This window comes from Astyanax mexicanus, chromosome 10, assembly GCF_023375975.1.
Source record: "Astyanax mexicanus isolate ESR-SI-001 chromosome 10, AstMex3_surface, whole genome shotgun sequence".
NCBI lineage: Eukaryota > Metazoa > Chordata > Actinopteri > Characiformes > Acestrorhamphidae > Astyanax > Astyanax mexicanus.
This window is the reverse complement of record NC_064417.1, coordinates 5310876-5326781: the sequence shown is the minus strand read 5'-3', so window position 1 is coordinate 5326781 and position 15906 is coordinate 5310876. Positions and strand designations below refer to the sequence as shown.

At 38.6% G+C, this 15906-nt stretch overlaps 1 protein-coding gene across 1 annotated transcript in view; it reads left to right on the top strand.

Annotated features, from left to right (window-relative positions):
* The window catches only part of spon1b (spondin 1b), a 115234-nt gene extending 109773 nt beyond the window's left edge, over positions 1-5461 (top strand). The window contains exons 13-16 of the mRNA XM_022683819.2: positions 123-290; positions 916-1080; positions 1807-2013; positions 3134-5461. Coding sequence (XP_022539540.2) covers positions 123-290; positions 916-1080; positions 1807-2013; positions 3134-3297 — 704 coding nt within the window. The 3' untranslated portion in view covers positions 3298-5461. The remainder of the gene's footprint in view (positions 1-122; positions 291-915; positions 1081-1806; positions 2014-3133) is intronic.
* The last annotated feature ends 10445 nt before the right edge of the window (positions 5462-15906 follow it).

Sequence of the window (15906 nt, the reverse complement as noted above, 5' to 3'; positions counted from 1 at the left end):
TGCGCTTTCCTCCAAACATGCTGTGATGCTACTCGGCAATGCAGTTTTACACCACAGCTGTAAATACAAATCATGCTTTAAGTGTGTGTGTGTGTGTGTGTGTGTGTTTTGTGTTGAATCAGCTCCCAGCAGCTGCATAGTCACAGAGTGGACTGACTGGGAGCCGTGCAGTGTGAGCTGTGGATTAGGGATGAGGAGGAGAGTGAGGATGATGAAGATGGACACCTCAGATGGATCTCCATGCCGAGTGCCACTAGAAGAAGTTGAGAAGTGCATGATGCCTGAGTGCAGTGAGTATGAACACACACACACACACACACACACACATAGACACACACACATGCACCCACACACATGCATGCATCACTGATCCTGAATCAGTTTTCTATTTTTACGCCTTAATGCATGGAGCTTAGCTAAATGAGCTAAATGTTGCTAACAGTAAATGAAGACAAACAGTAGGATACAGTAGGACATGCCCCTAAAATAATATTAAATAAATAAATAATAATAAATCAGCATAGTGTATTATTGAGTGTATTATTGCGATTATACCACAGTTCAATTATCACTGTTTATTAAAAGATTTTGAGTTAAATAGGAGGAGAAAATATGATCTGTTTGGTTATAAAAACTCTGCGAGTTAAAAAAGTTCCATTGCTGCTCTGTTTGTAGCTGCGCTGTTTGGCTTGTAAGCGCTGCATCTTTGCTAGGTTACCTGTATGTGGAGGAGTAATACATGGAGAGATTCGGTTACAGTGCATTACTGGCTGATAACGGCACTCATAGAACGCCTCTCAGCCAATCATATTGCAGGGTTGGAACTAACTGTGGTATAATTAAAAAATATATATTGATAATAAAATAAAATAACAGTACCCGTGTGTGTGTGTGTGTGTGTGTGTGTGTGTGTAGATGAGCTGTCCTGCATGGTGTCACCGTGGTCAGAGTGGGGGCACTGCAGTGTGACGTGTGGAGTGGGCATGCGGATACGGCGGCGCATGATGAAGACCCCGGCTCTGCCCAATCAGTGTGGAGATCCACTGGAAGAGGTGGAGAAGTGCATGCTGCCGGAATGCCGTAAGTAACACACACACACACACACACACACACACACACACATGCATATTCTTACACAAAACTCTAATACTCTATTCACACACACTAGAACCCCCCCACCCTCCCCCCCACACACACAACATAAATCATCTTTACTGCAGGACCAGTTTTGCAGGGTGTTGAAAAAAAACATGGTTATGCAAATACAGTAAATACATAAAGTGTATTTATGAGGCAACACAGAAAGCAAAATGCCATTGGTGCACTGTTCTGCAACAACCTGCACCACGTTTTAAAGTTTCCAGATAAGGAAGATTGATTAATCGTTCATTTATTTTTATTTGAAATAGGTTTGATACAGTAGTCCATATATAAGAGAAAGTAGTATATATATATATATATGAGAATAAATTAAAGAGTTTATTTCAGGTAATTTTTTAAGTATTTCTATTGGTCCATTAATCAAGAAATTTTGGCACAGAATGAGGGACAGTCTGTCAGTTCAAATTATGTAGAACACTAAAAAAAAGTTTGGACACACCTTTCCTTATGTTTTCCTCCATAGTCATAGTCATTTACTTTAATTAGCTTAGCTCCACCCCTTTATGGTTCAGTGAGTGTTAAGCAGTGTTGTTACTGTGTTTCTCACCTACCTAATTCGCTTTTCCTTCTTTCTTTCTTTCTTTCTTTCTTTCTTTCTTTCTTTCTTTCTTTCTTTCTTTCTTTCTTTCTTTCTTTGATCTGCAGCTGTGGACTGTATGCTGTCTGACTGGTCCGACTGGTCGGAGTGCAATAAGTCCTGTGGGAAGGGTCACATGATCCGCTCCCGCATGGTGAAGTTGGAGGCTCAGTTTGGGGGAGTGCCATGTCCGGAGACAGTGCAGAGGAAGAAGTGTAAAATCAGAAAATGCAGCAAACCTGAGAAAGGGAACAAGGACCGCGCAGGACGTTCAGGTGGACCGTAAATAACATCACATCTAGAACTTTAATTTAAATAGCACACACAGGAAAGACCTGGTGCACACATTTACTGTAAAAAACACTAATACACTGCCTGGTCAAAAAAAGGTCACCCACTATAATATTTTATTGGACCGCCTTTAGCTTTGATACAATTTACCAGTCAGGTATTAAGGAGCAGTAAAGCCACTCTGCTAAAATACAGCATTTACAGGAGTTTCAGTGAAGTTTCTCCAGCACTAAGGCTGGGTGCAGCATCACTAGCATTAGCTGCTAACCGCAGAGCTAGCTCTTTTGCCATTCAGAGGCGAATATATTGGACTGTAGTCTGTGTGTTTGCCATGGTGGGACAAAAAAGCTAGCTGTGATAGTGGCCTGGGTTGCCGGAACACTCAGGGATCCTCAGTCTAGCGCTATAGGGCGGGATTTACGTCACGTTAGCACTGCGGTTAGCAGCTAATGCTAATGCTGCTGCACCTAGCCTTAGTGCTGCAGACACTTCACTGAAAACTTTTTATTATTATTTAGGCAACATGGCAAAAACCCTTGCTCACTTTGATTTCATCATCCTTACTAGTGTCACTTAATGCACTTTATTATCCGGTGCACCTTATGTATGAAAACAGTCCAGAAAATAGATGTTTATCAATAGTTTAAAAAAAAATGGTAGGTCATATTTTTGTAAAACCCTTTAATATTACTCTTCAGCCTCAGCCCACATGACTCTTTCACCTCAGAAAAAAGATGTTGCTTATATACTGTATATTTTAGCTTGTCAACAAATGCAGGTGTACAGCGGTTTATTAGGGGGAGTATAAAGCATCATTTTTATTTACAACGGTGATATAAAAATCAATTACACTCACCAACTGTAGAGGGAACCCAGGTGTAAAACGTTACATTTTTCACATAATGCTGCATTGATGTCATGTATTTTTTTATACCAAAAAATAGAAGAGTAGAATTTTCTCCATAAAAGAGAAAATGACCCCAGAACCCCCTGAGAAACTGTTCCTGTCCAGATAGGGCGCATATGACCGATCTAGTTCATCAATAGTCCATTTTCCCTCATTAAAACTCTCCTGATTGAGCTTTATTTGCTTTCTCTTCTCAGTTTGCAAACTGCAGCCCTGGTCCAGCTGGACGGAGTGCTCCAAGCTGTGTAACTCTGGGATCCAGGAGCGAGTGAAGGCCGTGAGGAAGACGGGCAAAGGCTCCCATTCCAACGGCTGCAAGCCCAAGAAAGAAATCCGCACCTGCAACACGCAGCCCTGCTAACAACCCCTCACCACAGACACACACACACACACACACACACACACATAAGCAACAGACACAGGCGCGAGTATACAAACACACACAAACAAACACAAAAACACAAACACACACACACACACACACAAACGAGCGCGCGAGAGCACGCGTGCACGCTCAGTCCTAGCCGAGTGTGTGAGGTGCGAGGCCTTTCTGGACTGGTGAGAGGGTCCTGTGTTCTGCAGCTAGAGCTCGTAGGCTTTTAGAGTCTTCCTCACTTCCGAGTGAGGACTAGGCAGACGTCCGTGATTAGTTTTAGTTGCCTTTTCAGCGGGCATACATATGTATTACTCTATAACCGACAGTACTCGACTTCACCACCTTCGCCACACATTAAAACATACTAAAAACATGAATAATAATATCTTATTAGTTATTTTTATGTTTTGTTTTTTTGTTTTTTTTTTTACTCTAATTTTTTTTTTACACTAATTCTGTCTGCACCCCTCCATTAGCATGCACTGTACAGTCTCCAAATGTGAAAAAAATAAAATACCACAAACGCACTATAATTAATGCACTATACGTATATATGCCAAGTACACCCTCAGACACATGCGTAAACATTACACACACATATTATTTTTATTTTATTTTATTTTTTTCGTTTTCTTTTTCCCAATGCAAACTTGCTGTCAGGCTGTCAGTGGCAATTCCCGAACAGTTCGCCAGTGTGCTTTAGTCTGCAGCTAAGCTAAAAAAAATAAATAAATTATTTAATAAAAAAAAAAAGCATCTTGAGAGCGTTGGATTGCCGTCCCCTTTCAGGAAGCAGCACAGCGCATCTGCGTCGGCTGTTCTTTGTCAAGGGCATCACCCAAGATTTGCAATTCAATCGAGTTTACCCCCAGCCATCCTCTCCCATCCCCGCCTCTAATCCGGGGTCAGTGTGGCCACATCAAGCCGCCGCTATCGAGCGCTATCAAGGTGGGTCACCCGCAATCAATGCCCAATCGATTTGGACAGCAACCATCTGCTGAGGATGGATTGATTTTCCATTGTCTGTACAAAGTAGTTTTGTCGCACCGTCTAGAAGACTCCCAGCTGGGAAGCTAAAAAAAAAAAGAAAAAGAAAAAAAAAAAAGATTTTTTAAAACCTTTTTTTGAAGAAGAAAAAATAATTTTACGAATGTGAAATAATAACAGCCTGCGGATGGTTCAAAATGACGTTGCTGAACAGAAAGCACAGTAAGAACAACCATTCCAAGTCTTTTGTACACCATGATTTGTTTTGGTTTTGGGTTTAAAAAAAAAAAGTACAGTACAGGCCAAAAGTTGGGACACACCTTCTCTTTTTCAATGCGTTTTCTTTTCTCCTTTAATTTTATTTTCATGACTATTTACATTGTAGATTCTCACTGAAGGCATGGAGTTTTATGTACTTAACAAAAAAGGTAAAATAATAAAAAAAAAAAAACATGTTTTATATTCTAGTTTCTTCAAAATAGCCACCCTTTGCTCTGATTACTGCTTTGCACACTCTTGGCATCATTCTCTCAATGAGATTTATTAAGAGGTGGTCACCTGAAATGAAAAGTTTTCCAACAGTCTTGAAGGAAGGAGTTCCCAGAGGTGTTTATTAGCACTTGTTGCCCTCTTTGCCTTCTTCACTCTGTGCTCCAGCTCACCCCAAACCCTAAATCTGGATTGGGTTCAGGTCCGGTGACTGTGGAGGTTCAGCTCATTTTTTGTTAAGTACATAAAACTCCACATGTGTTCATTCATAGTTTTGATGCTTCAGTGAGAATCTACAATGTAAATATCAGTCGTGAAAATAAAGAAAACACATTGAAAATGAGAAGGTGTGTCCAAACCTTTGGCCTGTACTGTACATCGTGACTTTTTATTCCGCTGTAATGATGTGTAGAGCCTGTTGTAACTCAGTAGCTCGGCTGTAGAAGGAGTGAGGGAGTGCAGTTCTAATTTTAGACACTTTCTAACTTTTTTCTGTGGGATTTTGATATTATCAACACTCAGAACTCTGGCCAAAGTCATGTGTAAGTCTCCTTCTCTCTCTCAGTCTTTCTCTCATTCTCTATCTCTCTATCTCTATCTCTCTCTCTTCACAATATATTACTATTTTGGAATAAATCACCTTTACAATAAAAGTAAATGTGACAAAACCTAAGTGTGTATTATTGTTTATTAATCTTCCTTATGAGCTTATAGTATGTATGAATGTTGTAAGTTTTAAAAAAAGAAGCATAGACATGCCAAAAGTCATGGGAGAGAAGTGTGAAAATTCATAAAGTTCATAAAGTGTTATCTCAGGGGCTTATGGCTTGAGAAAGCCCGCACCTGTGTAAGTTGTAAGGTGTTATCTTGAGGTGGTGAGAGAGATTGAACACTGGTCAGTGTGCTCATGGCATTTTGTGTCAGATGTCAGATGGATAAGGCAATCCATTTCCGAGGTCGTGAGGGAATTTAACATTCCTCATTACTCCACTGTGTCGCATACAGATAAAATGATACGTTTCTTTGATTTTACCAAATTGAAAAAAATCAAACCAAACTGAACTGCTTACATTTCTGCACCAGGCGTAAAGCAGCATAAAGTTATCCAAAAGCAGTGTGTAAGACTGGTGGAGGAGAACATGATGCCAAGATGCATGACAAAAACTGTGATTAAAAACCAGGGTTATTCCACCAAATATTGATTCCTGAACTCTTAAAACTTTATGAATATGAACTTGTTTTCTTTGCATTATGTGACGTCATATATGTTATTTCAGCCATTTCTTATTTTCTGCAAATAATCTGGTCGTTTTAGTGATTGGAAAAACTGATTCAGAAACTGAAGTGGTCTCGTATTTTTTTTCAGAGTTGTATAATTAAGCCTGTCCTCTATGTTTTACATCAGTTTTCCTCTAGAGGGAGACACAGAACATGGAGATAAATTTGATGGACAAAAATACCATAGACATATTTTTTACAATATATTTTTTTTTCAAGCAGCAGCTATTGCTCAGCACCTCCAGGAACTCCTTCCTTCAAGACGTTGAGAAAACTATTCCAGGTGAATCTCCCTCATGAAGATACTGAGATTTAAATACCAAGTATGTACTTGGTACTAAAATGTACTAAAATATTTATGACTATCCCTAATTAATACTTAAAGGATACCAGAAGTACACATATAAGTATGATCTACTGTACTACACTGATATTAATGCACTTTCTTTGGAAAGTTTGTAAGGGTCTTTACACTTTACTGTATAAACGTTTATAACCACTGTTCTATATACACACAGCTCTGGAAAAAAAAATTGAATTGAGTTTCTTTGATTTTACCAAATTTAAAACCTCTGGAATATAATCAAGAGGAAGATGGATGATCACAAGCCATCAAACCAACTCAACTGCTTGATTTTTCGCACCAAGAGTAAAGCAGCATAAAGTTATCCAAAAGCAGTGTGTAAGACTGGTGGAGGAGAACATGATGCATGAAAATTGTGATTAAAAACCAGGGTTATTCCACCAAATATTGATTTCTCTTACTTTTTTGTTGTAAAATTAAGCCTGTCCTCTATGTTTTACATCAGTTTTCCTGTAGAGGGAGACACAGAACATGGAGAAAAAAATGTGTCTGGCACTGTTCAGTGTAAAGTAATTTGATGTATTTACCTCCAGAGGGAGCTGTAGTTCTATAAAACTTGACAAAACTGGTGTCAGAATGTTTTTCTAGGTGTGTCATTACACACAACTGCATAAATAAATTTATATATACTATTATATATTAGAACTGCACTCTTTGGTATATGGGTGATTGTTTGAGATGGATGCCTTTTGGATAATATTTTATATGAAAAGAAAAACCTCAAAAATATATATTTGATTGTTTAATCTGAGAGTTGATTAGTTAAACCTTTGAGAAAATACATTTCCTACCTCAGGCATGATCACAATTTTATGTGAAGTCGTCAAGAAGGTGTTATAAACTTTATCCAGTGTTCAGTTACAATAGACACATGTATGGTTTCATTAGCAGTAAAATTAGAAGTAATTTTGTTTTATTTGTATGAGAGAATTGAATATAAAATCTGATCAAATTTAACAGTCCTGATACCCATTTAGAGGGGGTGGGGTTGGATCTGATCCAATCAGTCAGCTTTATGAGGTAGAGTCGCCTGGAATTCAGGCTTTCAGTTAACAGCTGTGCTGAACTCGTCAAGAGTTAATTACTTGAATTTCTTGCCTCTTAATAAAGTGTTTGACAGCATCAGTTAAAGTAAAGTAGTGAAGAGGTAGAGTTACAGGTATACAGTGAATAGTGAATATTTGAGTAATGTTCTAATCCAGATTATGAGAAGCAACAACTACTCAACTAAGTGAAGAAAAAATACCTTTAAGAAATGAAGATCAGTCATTTCAAAAAGAATTTCAAAGACTTTTTTGAAAGTATTCTCAAGTGCAGTCACTGCAAAAACCATCAAAAACATTATGATGAAACTGGCTCTCATCAGGACCAACCCAGGAAAGGAAGAGCAAGAGTTTCCTCTGTTGAACAGGATAAGTTGATCAGAGTTACAAGCCTCAGAAACTGCAGGTTGACAGCTCCCCAGATAAGAGCACCTAAATGCTTCTTCACAGAGTCTTCATCTACATTGTTTTAATTTTTATTATTTTATTTTTTTTACTCTACTGACGATTATTTAAAGCATAAGCATTTAATACCCGTTTATAGATAAAGTGATAAAACTGAAGTAATTTCCCATACGAAAGCTAAAGCTAAAACCAATAATACAGCTATATAAACTCTTTACTTAAAATCAGTTCTTCTGCACATTTCAGAATCAGTATCAGCCGTTTAAGAAGCTGAATCTGAGGATGGCATTATGCAATAGCTAAGTGTAAATATTTGGTATGAACATGCATGAGCTGAGCCCTCTGGCCCAATCTTCTGCTCTGCATAAAACATAATTAACTCGCATCCCAGTGTTGTTATCCAACACAGCCGTAGCTATGGCAACACACACAGCCTACATGGCATGCTCATGAAACATTTACTGGCAGTTGTCAGAGAGACATTTTGCTGATGCATAATATATAAATATCCATGGCGAGGTAGAAGCATCAGCTGAGCCCAAACAGGATGAAAGAGTCACGTTCCGAACGTGCAGAACAGCTGCATTCCTCCCTGCAGCCCGGGTAACATGTTGTTCTGGTTGCATGTTGCTCTGTTAGCAGAAATCATTGTCCTTCAAACGTTTGTAAGTGAAGTTTCAGTCACATAAACTTCAGTTTGTTCTGTGCTTAGCAAAATGTTACACTGTAAAAAAAATCTGTATTTTTACAGTTACATTACATTACATTACATTACATTACATTTGGCAGACGCTTTTGTCCAAAGCGACTTACAATAGTCAAGTACAATGTAAAATAAGTTTAAAGGAAAAACATCTTTGGATAGGGATAAAAGGAGGACAAAGGGGAATAATAGGATAGAGGAGTGAAGGAGAGGAAGAAGGAAATGAGGTTAGAAGTAGTTAGTGTGTTAGAGGTGTTAGGAGAGTAAGTGCTCTTTGAAGAGCTCAGTCTTCAGGAGTTTATTAAAGATAGCGAGAGATTCTCCTGATCTGGTATTGGAGGGTAGTTTGTTCCACCATTGGGGAACTCTGTATGAGAACAGTCTGGATTGCTTTGTGTGAATGTTTGGCAAAGCGAGGCGACGTTCGCTGGAGGAGCGCAGCGGCCGGGAGGTAGCGTAAGCCTTCAAGAGTGAGTGCAGGTAGGAAGGAGCCTGTTCTGACATCACCTTGTAGGCGATACAGTTATAGTATCAGTTTTCAATGAAAGGAAACTGTCCTGAAGATATGAAACTTTGATGCAATGTAGTATGTAGTCAATGTCCTGCTTATATATCAGTGTAAATTTATTATGCCCTCAAAATAACTCCAAGAAAAAAAAAAGACCAAGTTGAGCCCAATGCGTCCATACCTTGGACGGCCACCATTATTTTCCAGTCTTGCTTCAATGCTCTTGTACACTAGAGCTTTACAGGTTACCACTTAAATCTTCCTTCACTCCTTTATGACGACATCACAGAACTGGTGATGATAGAATCCTACCACACTTCCACGTAAGGATACAGGGGTTGGACAATGAAATTGAAGCACCTGGATTTAGACCACAATAATTGATTGTGGTGACGGACAGTTCTGGTGGAAACAGGAGAGTTGAGGTGCACATTGAATTCTGCCGTGATTTGATCAGCCGTGGTTTTAATTTTTTTGGATACAATCCGGGTTAGCACCCGAACATCCCTTTCAGACAGCTTCCTCTAACAGCGTCCACAGTTAATCCTGTTGGATGTGGTTGGTCCTTCTTGGTGGTATGCTGAAGTGTCTTTTGGTGTAGTAAATAGCACACCTCCACCCCCCTACGGCGTTCCGAGATCCAGAAATCTTAACAGTTTGTCCAAACACCCTTCAGACTGGGTGACATGGGACATTATTTGCCCCGATAAATCGCTTTTTCCACCGTTATCCAGCTCAAAGTAGCTCCACACCTCCTTGCTCCACCTCCATTAAAACAAGGTATTAATGACTTAAAAAGTGCACAAGAAACTTATTAAAAACCACTGTTTACATCCCATAACGCTAGCTTCAGCTCTGAGCACCGCCATCATTGTACTGATAATGACAGACATATATACACAGAGTCTATATATATATATATATATATATATATATATATATATATATATATATATATATATAAATGTATATGTTCTCCTAACTCGTGGACTAACTCGTGGGCTTCTTCTAGAGTCTTGTAGTTATTTTCTGACATTAACAGGAAAATCCTAAAGAGAGCAGGTTCTCCATAAACCAGATCTGCTACAATATCTTACTTCCTCCACAGGCTTGATATTCATTCTATTGGTACAAATGAATCAAGCCAAGGCTTGAATGAATTGTAAAGAAATCACAAAGCATTTCTGGATTTTCCGTCCGGTAAGCTCTTTAATGAAATGTGTAACATGTATTTAAGCCTTTATGTGGATTTATTTACCCTTGAGGTCTGCTCAACCTTGACACCTTCTCTTAGTTTGATTATTTTCTGATGAATGTTCCAATTGAAAAAGTCCAGAATTAGCTATAATAAAACTGGAACTACATAACCGTACTGTACATCGATGTTCAGAGCATTTTCTACTCCTGGACGTCCACACGTTTAAAAGGCTAGTGCTGGAGAAAAGAAAGGCTAGAGATGTTTTATTAGTATATGAGTCATTATCAGAATACTGTGAATTCTTTGGCCTTTAAAACCTTTAAAAATAAATAGAAATGTTAGATTTTTTTGACAATCATATTAGACAGAATTTAGACTAATTTGAAATCATATTTTGCCATATTTCGCGCATAATCACTTTTTTTCCTGTTTTAAATGTGTCCATTTGTCATAATATGTTTGTAAATATGTAGTAAATCTTGAAAAATGTATTGTTACACAGTGTTTGAAGGAAGTTTAAACTCATATGTTCCTAGCCATTTAAGATCAGAAGGACCCAATTAGTCCAGAAACTAAAATAAAATAAAATTCTAAAGGGGCCTAACATTTAAAAACGAGTCACTGAGAGCTTAAAAAGTTCATAGAGTTTATTAAAAATACTGTTTATACACACAGTACCTTCAGGTGTTTCTCTGGACGCCGCCATCTTGAAATTAAATCATGCTAAGTCGACTGATAAAATGGAACAAATAAGTAGGATAAAAAAACAGATTGTAAAATTAATTCAGTGTGGAAATCCATGAATATTATAGATATATTTTCAGCAACAGCTAGAATTCACACCTTCACAGCATGAACAAGCAGGTCAGTTTTCTCTACTGAGGAGCGCAGAAGTGTTGCACTGTTAAAATACCAATTCGCCAAAGTCAGAGCGCACCTGGCTCTTAAAGGGAATGGCAAAGTGACAAACTGATTGGTTTATTTCACTTTACAGCCAAAACACACGCATGATTAACTAAGATTATTAGTACATGACTTTTGCATGTTTCCATGATAACGCACAAGACATACTTTCCCCATCGTTATGATAGCAAAGACACGCGTGCATTGCGATACTCATTGCTATTTTGCACTCTGTCAGCAGCCTTCATCCCTGCTGTTAAAAAAGTGTTGGCTTTTTGTAATAAATCCACACTGATGGGTGTGGTGGTCTGGAAGTGAGGTGTGTTCAGGTAAATATCTGCCGTGTTTTTATCGTGGTGGTGGGAAATACAGGAGTGCCACTGACTGATTAAAACCCTGACAACAGTCAGACATCCAGTCCTATCTTAGCCATGCAGGAGCACAAACCTGCCTTTTAACTCAACAAATAACTGAATACAGAAAAAATAACATCGCAAAGCGCTGAGCTGTTAAGATACGAACACGCCAAAGTCAGAGCTCACCTGACCCTTAAAGGGAGAGACAAATGACACAGTTATTGGTTTATTTCACATTACAAAACACCAATGATTAAGATAATTAATTCATGCCTTTTGAGCGTTTTGAGCAATGCAAGATGTATTTTTTGTGCCCTCACGATACCTAAGACACATCGACATTTAGCTGAACGATGTGTAATTGACTGATGTGCTATAAATGGCTAAACTAGGGCCCACTGACACACCTTAAATCAAGCTACACTCTAAAACAGGGCCCAACAGGGGTCATTTTCTCTGAATCACAGTTTAGAGCACATGCTTCACATGACCCAGAGCTTTAATATTTAAATATCATCTGCCGAGAATCACAGAGAACAGAGCGATCGATATCATGTGCAGACATGTCGAGACATGTCGGTCAGTGTGTGCGTCTGCAAATGGATTATGGCGGCTGAACAGCTGCTGATTCGTCAAAACAGTGGAACTAAACCACTTGTCATTAGCAGGAGTAAGTAAAGGGTAGACAGAAACTCTCCAGTCAAACAGTGACGTCACCTTTACAGACCTGCCGCCTTTCATTAACTGCTTAATATGCCTTAATATGCATACCTGGCGTTTTCCACTAATGGACGGACTAATACCTTAGCTGTGTTTTTTTTCTGTTCAGTGGAGAGAGGACAGCCTGTGTGTAATTACTCTGAGCTTTTGACACTTCGTTTTGATGATCCCAGTTTTACTGTAAATCTCTTATATATATATATATATATATATATATAGGAGACAGGCTTTAGCCACTGTCACATCCTGCTGGGAATAAACATTATGCTCGTATCATTATTCACACAGTTAGAGTACACTGGCAGAGTAACATATGGTAATTTTACACCCATCATTGCACTTTTAATATTTAATGTTATGGAAAGTTATGTCATTTGAGACACTGTCAGGAGTGTAAAATTCTATAAAATTCTATATATATATATAAGAGAGAGACAGATAGAGAGAAAGAGAGATAGAGAAAGAGAGATAGAGCGAAAGATCCACATTCCAGCAGAAGGGCATCTCTGATTTAAAAATATGAATGAACACATGAACATGACAGTCTGTTCTATAAATGCTGGGCATTATTAGGTACATTAGAAGAAAGAACCAAAACACAATGGAACACAATCATATTCCATATCATATTTTTAAACACCTACACTACACGTTTTTTTTTATTATTTTTTCCTAGTAAAATTTTACTATATATTACGTTTTTACGCGAAGATGACTATTTATTCATTCATTTATCTGTGATAAATTGGCGGCCTGTCCAGGGTGTATCCTGCCTTCCAGAATCATTGGATTCATTGCTACCAATGATGTGGTTCAAGTGTGAACCAGTCCAGGTTTGATGTGAATGGCCTACAGGAGACCTAAAAAATCTGCTTGCATGAGGAAGCAATAGTTCAAAGAGAAATAAGTGAACTCCACTACTGGAGTTCATGAAATTATTAAAAGATACAGAGACCAATAGGAGCTGTGCGAGATCTAATAGACCATCAGTGTTGGCTCCATCAAATAAACCAAGCTTCAGTCTCACTTCAGATCTAAAAATCTTCCATGCTGTGGGTCTTCAAGGTTGTCAAGGCTCATCAGGCACCTCCTGCTGAGAAAATGATCTAGGGCTTTACTGCTGTAGCGTTTTGACCAATAGATTTTAAAAGGATATCTTCTGTTGCAGGGGTGTCCAAACTACGGCCCGCGGGCCATTTGCAGCCCGTTTCCCTTTGTGGAGCGGCCCGCGAGGTATTTTAGAAATAGAATGAAAGTTGGCAGAAACGGGCCAAAGAGTCTAAAAGCGGAGAGGGTGCGCATTTCTAGCGCAGAAAATCGAGCCAAAGAGTCTAAAAGCGGAGAGAGTGCGCATTTCTAGTGCAGAAAAAAGGGGCAAAAAACACTAAAAGCAGAGAGGGTGCACATTTTTAGCGCAGAAAAAACGGGCCAAAGAGTCTAAAAGCGGAAAGAGAGTGCGCATTTCTAGCACAGAAAAACGTGGCAAAGAGTCTAAAAGCGGAGAGAGTGCGCATTTCTAGCGCATGACAAACGGGGCAAAGAGTCTAAAAGCGGAGAGAGTGCGCATTTCTAGCGCATGACAAACGGGGCAAAGAGTCTAAAAGCGGAGAGAGTGCGCATTTCTAGCGCATGACAAACGGGGCAAAGAGTCTAAAAGCGGAGAGAGTGCGCATTTCTAGCGCATGACAAACGGGGCAAAGAGTCTAAAAGCGGAGAGAGTGCGCATTTCTAGCGCATGACAAACGGGGCAAAGAGTCTAAAAGCGGAGAGAGTGCGCATTTCTAGCGCATGACAAACGGGGCAAAGAGTCTAAAAGCGGAGAGAGTGCGCATTTCTAGCGCATGACAAACGGGGCAAAGAGTCTAAAAGCGGAGAGAGAGCGCATTTCTAGCGCATGACAAACGGGGCAAAGAGTCTAAAAGCGGAGAGAGTGCGCATTTCTAGCGCATGACAAACGGGGCAAAGAGTCTAAAAGTGGAGAGGGTGCGCATTTCCAGCGCAGAAAAACAGAGTCTAAAAGTTGCCGTAATTAAGGAGTTTAATATTAAGAGACATCATGAAATGAAACATCAATTTGAAAAATCTCAGTTTACACAACACTGTCAAAGATAAAGATAGTAAGTCAAGTAAAATGGTGTGTAAATGAAATAATCAGGAAAAAAAGTATTATTTAAAGTGGTATATTTCATTATTTGTTTTATTATAGAGTCTGTGGCCCATGACTTCAAATATATTTCTCCTTCTGGCCCCCAACAAAAAAGTTTGGACACCCCTGTTCTGTTGGAAGAAATACTCTGGATACATGGATTTTTTTTTTTTTCAGAGGCTAAGTATTATAGTGACCTGATTTGTAGTTTAAAAAGATGATGACAATGATGCTAACCCTCTATTCTTACAGCCGCAGGAATGGAGGAGTGGTTATAGACCTTCGCGGTCTCCATGGGTACCAGTTGGCAAGGTGATACATTCAGCACATAGAAGACATTCTCTGTTTTGTATTGTTTTGTCTTTGTCTTAGACTTTTGTTCTTAAACAGCCTACAAATTTACAGACCACTTCAGTTTATGAATCAGTTTCTCTGATTTTGCTATTTATAGTTATAGGTTTGAGTAAAATTAACATTTCTTCCAAATTCCAAATAAAAATATTGTCATTTAGAGCATTTATTTGCAGAAAAATAAGAAATGGCTGAAATGATAAAAAAGATGAGCTTTCAGACGTCAAATATTGCAAAAAAAAAAAACAAGTTCATATTCATAAAGTTTCATTGAGAGTTCAGAAATTAATATTTGGTGGAATAACCCTGTTTTTTAATCACAGTTTTCATGCAGCTTGGCATCATGTTCTCCTCCACCAGTCTTACACACTGCTTTTGGATAACTTTATGCTGCTTTACTCCTGGTGCAAAAATTCAAGCAGTTCAGTTTGGTGGTTTGATGGCTTGTGATCATCCATCTTCCTCTTGATTAATTCCAGATGTTTTTAATTTGGTAAAATCAAAGAAACCCATCATTTTTAGGCGTTTAGGTGGTCTCTTGTTTTTTTTTTTCCAGAGCTGTATTTGGACTGTATCTCACTATAGGTCCTGTGAGAAACAAAAGTCCACTCTGTTTTTATTTATATTTTTACAGCCTGCAAGAATTCTGAGAACACATCCCGTCCTGTCCCAAATCCAGTCCTGTGGTCCAGAAAGAAGTGTGATAAAGAGGGGAGGAGAGAGGAGAGAGTTGAAGTGTTTTAGAATGACCCCTGACCTTTTCAGAGTGGGCTGAATTACACTGGGAATAGTTTTGAACCTGGAGCCAAAACATTTCATTGAAATGAAAGATTTTGGAACATTTGGTTTTTGTATGAGATTTTTTTTTCCTCTTTGTATATCCCACTTTTTCCTGTTTTTCAAAATTATTAAAGGTCTCGTTCCATCGTTTTTTTTTTTTTTCATTTATTTTAAAATGTCTAGTTTTGGTCTCTAGTATGAATTAATGCCATGTGAGCTGTATTTTATCAGGTGTTTCTATTTAGCTCTGGTTTAGTTCACTGAATTATTGGTCACTGAAGAAAGACAGGATTTGGCTCTTGCTCATGAATATTCATACATGCAAACATGCACCTTTGATTGGCTAGGATTTCTGGTTAGTCC